The sequence below is a fragment of the Populus trichocarpa genome, chromosome 5 (assembly GCF_000002775.5).
Source record: "Populus trichocarpa isolate Nisqually-1 chromosome 5, P.trichocarpa_v4.1, whole genome shotgun sequence".
NCBI classification, from domain to species: Eukaryota; Viridiplantae; Streptophyta; class Magnoliopsida; order Malpighiales; family Salicaceae; genus Populus; species Populus trichocarpa.
Window position 1 is genome coordinate 2,129,878 of NC_037289.2, and position 8,969 is coordinate 2,138,846.

Consider the following 8,969-nt stretch of genomic DNA (forward strand, 5'->3'; position numbering starts at 1 on the left):
CAAATAAAAAAATACTTTAAAAAATAATTTATGTCACACTTACAAACAATCCCTTCATCTATAATTGTAGGTGTACAAGAGTTTTTTATAGTCTACTATATTTTTATCGTATTAGTAATGAATATTTATTTTTTATTGATGTTATTAAAATGGAATGACTTTCCAACTCTCTCGTAGAAGCAAAATGACAAAATTTAGTTGTATAAATACCTTTGAATCACCAAAATAAAGGTTTATAGTTTCTCTATTCTCGGCATATACACATAACACTATTTTTTTTTACAGAGTATTTATTTCATATCAAAATAAAAACAAATAATATTATTATTAAAATTTAATAATTTTTTTGCATATTTATTTCATTTTATCTCTACGAAGATATCTATTTAAGCATATAAAAATATCTAAATACACTAAAAGGGAATTGTTTTGGAAGTACTAGGATTTCTACATCAAGTTACTATTTTTCTTAATTATAAAGAATAAATCAAATAATAATAACACTTAATTAAACTTCGTTATCCAATTATTAAAAAAAATTATTTGTAAACATCTATTTTATAATACCATAAATGTCTAAGCCATATTTCCTCTCGTACTTGTATTTAAATTCCCCTGCCTTTAAGTTATTTTGTGAAATTTTACTTATAAAAAAAATATTGATTGTCTTTTTATAATTTATATGAGTTGGTTCATGTCATTTGGGTCAAAGGAACGACTCTATATTTGTATAATTATTAGATATGAATTTGAGGTTTGATTTGATAAAGTATACAAGTCAACACCCTAGATGAACCGTGCCTAGTAACGAAAATATTCGGTTCAGACCAGGTTATGCTTTTGATAAGTTCGATTAACCGAAAACGGAATCGAAATATTGAAAACCGAAACCGAAAGCCGATAGCTCACCCCGGCGGGCACGCATCAAAAGTGGTATAACGTGTCAAGAAAAAGAGAAGAGACTGACTGTTGAAAATCTAGTCCAACCTCAAACAGTGTTAGATTCGCTTTACAAGATATCAGCGGTGGAGAGGTCGGTCTCCTAAAGACAAAGTAAAAAGAAGTGAACAAGAAGAGAGAATTCAGCTCAGAAGAAATCCGAAAGACGGAGAGAGTACCTCTTGTTACAGACTCTCTCTCTCTCTCTCTGGTGCGTAAAGGCAAAGCTGGTGGCAAATTCTGATACACTTTTCACAAGGTTTCGCTACTATATCTCTGATTCTCTTTTTACATGTGCTTTTGGCTGTGTGTGGTGTGAAACCATCAAAATGTGAACATTTTCTTACACTTTTATGCATAGCTAGGCACAAATACATGTGCTTTCATGTTAAAGACTTTGGTTTTGATGTGGGTTTTTTATTTAAATGGGAGCTAGTTGGTCATTACCTTCGTTGTCTCTGCTAAATTTGGTCTAGCATTAGTAGAATGATTCTTTGTTTTTGTTTTAAATTAGTAAATTCAATCAAGAAAAGGTTAATCTTTGCTGTCAAGGGAAGGTTTGAAGAGAGTGGAGTAGTACTTTATGTTAGCTAGAATTGCTGCATTTTTTTTTTTATCAACTGGGACAAGATAAAAATTATAGGATCTTGTCAAACATAAAGGATGCAATTTTTTTTCTCGGGAAAGAAGAGAGCATAGGATTTTGCATATGTGGATATTGGTGTTGTGGAGATTAAGAGTTTCTTTTGCACCGGTTTATTAGTTTAGAGTGGCAATTTAAGTTTCCGGGACAGGATTTTTGTGGTTGCAATCGTATAACATGAAGGGAAGTTTCAAGGTATTAAGAGGGGATGACAAAAGTTCTGGTTTATAATGTATATGAAGGGAGAAGATTGTGTGAGGATTTTGTTGTTGCAAGGAAAGGGAGATAGTGAGTTAAATCTGTTGGTTTTTTGCTGTTTTGTACTTTATATGCTTGTAAATAGTCTTTGTTCACAAGTCTCATAGTGACATATAAGCTTTCTTTTGTAGAATCTAAACTCATGGTTTTCTTTGTCTAAACTTCTGCCAACTGTAAGGCTCTATACATCACATATTCATATATATTATCATTATCATCATTGGCATTGAAATTGAAGAAATATTAGGATTACTAGGTTTCTGATTCTATTTATTTATGTGTGTGTTCTTCGTCTGAGGTCTATACTATCTTAAATTTGTTATTTTTAGGATACCCACTTAACCTATATTTATTTTCAAACGCATTTGCTTATGTGAGAGAGACTTTTGTTTTGAGTTGAGTTTTAGAGTAGATGGTTTTTTCGCTGGAGCTAGGAGATTGTCTGAATCATTGTCTCTTCTAAATTTTGTTTGAAGTTTTGATCTTTAGCAATGGCACCTAGAGAATGAGGGAGGAAATTAAAGAAAACAGGGTTGTACTAAAGAAGCAGAAGGTGGGTAAATTAATGGAGGAAAAGCAATTGGAGAAGCTTAAGGGAGTGGGAGAGAAGAAGGAACAGGAGGAGGAGTTGGGTATAGTTAGGTTGGTTCGAAAAGACTTTTGTTTCAGCAGTGGAGATTTCTATTTTTTCAACTATTTCCTTCAGTTCTGGCCTCCCAATCTTAATGCCAAAAAGTTTGAGCACATGATGCTACTGTAGTTGCTTAAACAGGGTCATTCAGAACCTGAGAAAAAGATTGGTTGTGGGATCCATGCTTTCTGAGTCCATTTTCATCCAGTGCAGAAGAGTTGGCGCTTCTTCCAAGGCTTTGTTGATGATCCCAGTTTCCTGAAGAGCGTGGATAATATTCTTCCCTTGCCAAAGGACATGAAAATAAATTCTGATGCTAGCACATGTTTAGGTGGTGGTAAGGATCACAAAAGGATAGGTGGTGGTGTAGGAAGATGTAAACCTAGAAACTGATCATTTCCTTTGATTTACCTGGGGGGAGAGGTTTCGTAGCAGCAAAATGAGGGTTGCTGTCTTCAACTTCCCCTTGTCTGCATGTCGATGTGCTTTTATAAATAGATTCATGTGGCATTAAGTGGTTTCAGTATGTTCCTCATCACTGAGAGATATCCTTTGTATCTCGATAAAATCTTTTGATTCCCCCCCCCCCCATCTCCACTCCCCTCTTTGTGAGTGTGTGTGTGTGTATATGCATGCACCTGTGTTTTTTTATGGACACTTATATGCCTTTAGCTCCTTCACTCTCTTGTCCTGAATGAAAATAATGATGTATCCAGTCTCATGTATGTTATTATGTGAATAAACATGATGTGTTGACTTTTGTGAATTTTAACTTGCTCCAATGCATACTCTGTTCCTTCATTGTCTTGTTGATCTTATTCATTTTGGATCACAATTTAACTATTAAACCTTAATGCTCCTTCACTCCCAACACACTCATGCATGCGGACATATTTGGCTACTTGATCTTTTGAGGCTGTCATGTTGCAATGATCAAGTTATGTGATTTACATGATTACTTACTAAAGGTAACATTTGTCCATATTTCTTTGGTGCCTAAAGCTAATGTGTTATTAAGATATTGTACACAGAGTTTGTAATTGTTGTACATCTTGGATGGATTTATACTTATGAACAAGATGTGAATTTACCCAATTTGGAATTGGAAATCCCCAACTAGTCTATGCTCAGCTTTTGCTGCACCATCAAAGTGCATGTGTACTGGGAAGCTGTGCATAACTGTAAGCATGTTATTAAGAATGCGGTGTCCTAATGCTCCTCTATCACTGTCGTTCAGATATCATGGATCTTCAATTGCCAATGGAAAAGGTATCTTTTGGCCTAAATTCCACTGAGGAAAATAACAAGATAAATGTTGCTCTTGTGGCAACTGGCAGTTTCAATCCTCCAACATTTATGCACCTGCGAATGTTTGAGCTAGCAAGAGATGCATTACAGTCAGAGGGATTCCATGTCATTGCAGCATACATGTCGCCTGTTAATGATGCATACAAGAAAGCAGGCCTCATATCTGGGGATCATAGGTTGCAGATGTGTCGCTTGGCCTGTGAAACTTCAGATTTCATAATGGTTGATCCATGGGAGGTAAACCAAAGCACTTCCCAACGTACTTTGACTATTTTGCAAAGAGTAGAGGGTTCATTTACTAATGGCACGAAGATGTCCAGAGAATCTCTTAAGGTCATGCTTGTTTGTGGTTCTGATTTACTCCAATCATTTAGTATTCCTGGGTTTTGGATTCGTGATCAGGTGAGAACCATATGCAGCGACTATGGTGTGGTCTGCATAAGTAGAGAAGGGCAAGATGTTAACAAGATTATATCTGATGATGAAATTTTGAATGAAAACAAGGGTAATATTAGAGTTACAAATGATCTTGTTCCAAACCAGATCAGTTCAACAAGAGTTAGGGAAAGCATTTCAAGAGGGTTGTCCATAAAGTACTTAACTGCAGATGGAGTGATTGATTACATTAGAGACAAAGGTTTGTACCGGAACCAAGAGGACAAAAAAGATGATTTCTAATCATATCACAGCTTTGTTCATCAACTAAATGTAAGTCCATATTTTGAGCAGTCATAATTACTTGATAGACGAAGCACCGGAACAGGAAAATACATCTGTAAGTTTGGTTTGTTCAGATTTATCACAATCTAAATTAATCTTTTCTTTTGAATCCTATTTTCGTACCAAGAAATATCATCCCCCCTGTCATGTTATGTTTAATGCTATGGTTGATCCTTTTCTGCTTGTTTGAATATGGGGGTGTTCTTCGTTTGTGTCATTCTCCTTTGTTCCGATTCGAATCATCAAACTTTAGTTCATGCTGTTTTCTGGATTCTTTGTTATTAAGATGAATTCATCAGGATTCAGTTGATTAACCCGCAAGTAATTCTGACCAGGTCAATAGTTTAGTCTCAAATGAGACCGCTCGTGTTGAATTCTCTACATCTAAATGATCATCTTAAGATACGGCATTCTGGAGCCAACTCACCCATCAATCTGGATGTAGATGGCTTCAAAGTGTTCTTCTTTCCTGGTTAAAGTTTTGGATAAGAAAAGAATTACGCGTGTTGAATGACGACAGGTCCATGGATTCAAGAACAGGGAATTCCAAGAAATACGTCTGGAGAATTGTATGCATCCCATACAGCAGCAGACTAGACCCATATTGACCAGGACCAGCCTCTCTTTTCCACGACCCCGTCAAGGTGCCTCAATCGAAGACTTGAAGACTCAAACTCACAGTTTGATTGGCTTGGTGATTTGCAAGTTGGATTCGGAAAGTATCCCAAGCCGCCTGCCCCATGTCTCCTCTCTCCTAGCAAAAGCCATAATATAGCGAAATTGAAAGATACAACTTGCAATAACTCGTCAAAAAGAAACAGTGCAATTGGGAATAGCTTTTAATTCTTTATTTACGTGTTCGCACATCCACAACTTGGTCACTATCCACAAATTGTCATTAAAATTATTTGTCATTTGCAAGAAGGTGCTCCTTCTATAATCATATTTGTTAAATCTCTTCCTGTCAATCCCAAGATTTTTAAAAAAAAAAATAAAATCATTTTAATAAAAATATTAACTCAAATTGATCCAAATTTAATAACGTATTTTTTTTTTAAAAAAAAGTTAGTCCTAATCAAGTCCCACAATTATACCTATAAGTGTTCAATTTAAATGAGGCACGAAAACTACTATTATTCTTGCAATTTAATTCCCAAACTACAACTGCAACCGTCCTAGTTTTTCTATTTCGATTGCAACACAAGAAGTAAAAACTAGGGGAACAAATTACTGTTTGAGAATGTGGTTGTGGTTGCTTTTTAAAATGCTTTCTACTTAGAAATATATCAAAATAATATATTTTTTATTTTTTAAAAATTATTTTTGAAATCAGCGTATCAAAATGATCTAAAAACAAAAAAAAATTAATTTAAAACAAAGAAAAAAATAAAAAAAATTTAATTTTTTAAAAAACGCTTTTGAAACGTAAAAACATTTGGACAACTTAATATTATATCCGAGCATAAAGTTTTGATTTTCCTTTTCTGTTCTGTTTTTTTAGAAAATAAGTACTATTCTATGTTGGAACATTTTTTTTTATATCAAACAAAAACTTTCTAAGAACTTATCAACCAAAGAAACTTGCCAAGCTTATTTATAAAATAAGGTGTTGGTATGATTATACTTCATTGCCTTGGACAAAATGATTGGTATACTTTCCATATGATGTCATGGGAATTTCAATTCCTACGATTAGGCATGGTTTAATACAAGTGGCTAGATGCATAAACAACTGTAATTTACAACATTAATTTCTTTGTCCAATAATTTCTTTGAAATTAATTTGATTTTAATTTCTTCTCGTTTTTTCCTTCCGATAAAAAGTTATTTTGATCATCTTACCCAATAAACAATCCCTATAAATTTCATAAGATTCATAATCAAAACAATTAAAATATTATTTTTTATTTGACTTAGCGATTCTAGTTTTATTAATATAATATAATTATTCAAATAAAAATATTTTAAAAAATAAAAATTACCCCAATAACAAATCAATATGTAGAATGACACGTGGAATGACCCAACATTTAATATTGCAGGAAGAGCGATCTGTTAATTCTACAAGCACAAGCTACCTCGGGAGCTGTTTCAAATCAAAGTTCTTACCATTAGATAAGCAACGGCATAAAAGTTTGGTGAATGAATTAAGCATGCGTAAAAGATGTCATATATTGCTGATTTGCTATTTTATTTGTGTTTATGATTCTTTGACGTATGGTTTGGTAGACTTAACTAGCAATTACGTGAGTTAACGCAAACATGCATGCATATATATATATATATATATATATATTGAACATTCAACCTAATTACGTGACACATATATTTACCTTACCATAGGATTAGAAATTATGTATTTCACAAAATAAAATAATGTAATGTAATTCTCATAAAACAAAATAAAACTTGATTTAATCCTGAGGAGTGTAGTTTAGCTAGTTAGGCTCTAAATTTGCTTTTTAGAGATCATCAATTCGAGTTTCATAAACCTCACGACTACTAAAGACTTACATAGTTGTTAACTTCAGGATCTCGAGGGATTAGTCGAGATGTACATAAACTGGCTAAAATACCCACAATTACCAAAAAAAAAATAATAAAGAAAACTTGATTTCAATTTCACCCACGAAACCTGTCATGTTTTCTTGCTACGTAATAATTAAATAAATAAATTAGAGTAATTGAAACTCGTTTAAACGAAATCATAAGCTACTGTGCAGGAAAAAATAATTAATAAATGCATTCCAAGCTGGAGATATGGTAAAGGAAAACAGGAATTTAATTCAACTTGGACTCTATTTAGATCAGGATGGTATTTTTTGGATAGCATCATGGAATAGTACATGGTCAAGATGAAGAATGCTGTTCTTCGATAGAATTTCTCAACATTGTTGTTTTATTTCAAGTCTTGCAAGCTATTAGAATATATAGTAATCTCTTGGTTTCTTCCTAAAGCAGCCATGGATATGGTTCTTAACTATATAAAACGTGAAAAGCACATATAAAATTGCTTCTATTATTTTATGTTGGTGAACCACACCAATACACGTAAAAAGAAGGATAAAAAACAGGAATGCTTGTATGAATTCCAAAAGGGCTGCTATTCAAGCCACCAAGAATCCTACCAATTTTCTTCATGGAACTTGGAACAAACAATGTGAGAAGCATAGCTATTAATCTTGATTCAGAGGTTGATGCGGTGCAAAATCCATCTAACAGATTAGACAAATTAACTCGGATTAATTTATTTATTTTTAAATTCAAAACAACCCTCAATTTATATAAAAAATCAGTGAATTTTGATGTGATCGACCGAGTCTTGAATCAACTTGAATTTTTTACTAGATTACACCAAATCAACTTTACCTAATTTTTTTTTTATGAAACGTTAATCTTATCTAGATCTCAACCTACCTCACTGAACTGGATGGGGTTGAATAACTCTTGTGATAAAAAAATAATATAAAATAACGATATTGTTATGTGCTAAAATGAAGCGACAAGAAAGCTGCGAGGAAGAGGAGAGGGATGATAAACATGTTCAAAATGTCGTACTGGGCACCAACACAAATATGGGGTTCCAATTTGGCCACCTCTCTTTGTGGATAAAATTAATGGAGCTACCATGCATTAACTATGATGTTGTGCGACGCACTCACCTTTGTAAAATACCTTGGACTTCTTCTAATTTGCCTAAAAAATGTTTAGGATATTGATTTTGTTTTTGAAATGTAGACGATGAAGGTTTTATTTATAAAATGTTCTGGTGGTAGCTTTAATTATAAGAGGAAAAAAAGAAGAAGACGTTGATCACATTTATTTTATTAATTAATTTCTTTCTAAAAACAAATTACCAGAAAAACTAAAAGTTAAAATCTGACATAATCAACCATAAATGATTCACATTAAAACTAAGAATTTATGGGAATTTTAATTTTTATATAATAAAATAAATTATCAAATAAGATATTATTTATTTTAAAAAAAGAATTACTTTCAGTTTCCCACATGAAATCTTAATTTTATTAACTAATTAGGAGAAAATCTAGAATATCTTGATTTTTTTTATTATTATAATTGAAGCCGCCTCTACGATTTGTCACTTGATTGCTCCCTTCAACAATTGAACGATGACCTTCTTTTTTTTTAATTCTCCATTGAAATTATTTTTATATTTCCTCAAATCAAATTGGATTTGATGAACATAATAATTGAAATCTTCAAAATAAAAAAAGTCCATGTGGGTGCGTGTAGTACAAAGTCCTTGAAAGAAGTAGGTCACTCTCTCTTGAATAAACACGCGGTAAATCTATCAGAAGACTAGCAATAGGGTAGCTAAATCATTAAATGAAGAAGAAGACTTTTATCGAAGTGATTTTCATTTTTCTTTAAAAAAGCAAGTGAACAGAACCTGCAATGAAGCTTCCACATGCGTATATTTCACTATAAATACCACCACACAATCAT

At 32.8% G+C, this 8,969-nt stretch overlaps 1 protein-coding gene across 1 annotated transcript; it reads left to right on the forward strand.

Annotated features, from left to right (window-relative positions):
- The first annotated feature begins 769 nt into the window (after positions 1-769).
- LOC18098778 (nicotinamide/nicotinic acid mononucleotide adenylyltransferase) lies at positions 770-4,690 on the forward strand. The gene is made up of 2 exons (XM_006382530.3): positions 770-1,198; positions 3,709-4,690. The coding sequence occupies exon 2, from the start codon at positions 3,714-3,716 to the stop codon at positions 4,455-4,457; it is 744 nt and encodes a 247-aa protein (XP_006382592.1). The 5' UTR covers positions 770-1,198; positions 3,709-3,713; the 3' UTR covers positions 4,458-4,690.
- Positions 4,691-8,969: the final 4,279 nt, after the last annotated feature.

What these genes read in the sequence shown, in the direction of transcription:
- LOC18098778 (XM_006382530.3), top strand. Translation starts at nt 3,714, where the DNA reads ATGGATCTTCAATTGCCAATGGAAAAGGTATCTTTTGGCCTAAATTCC.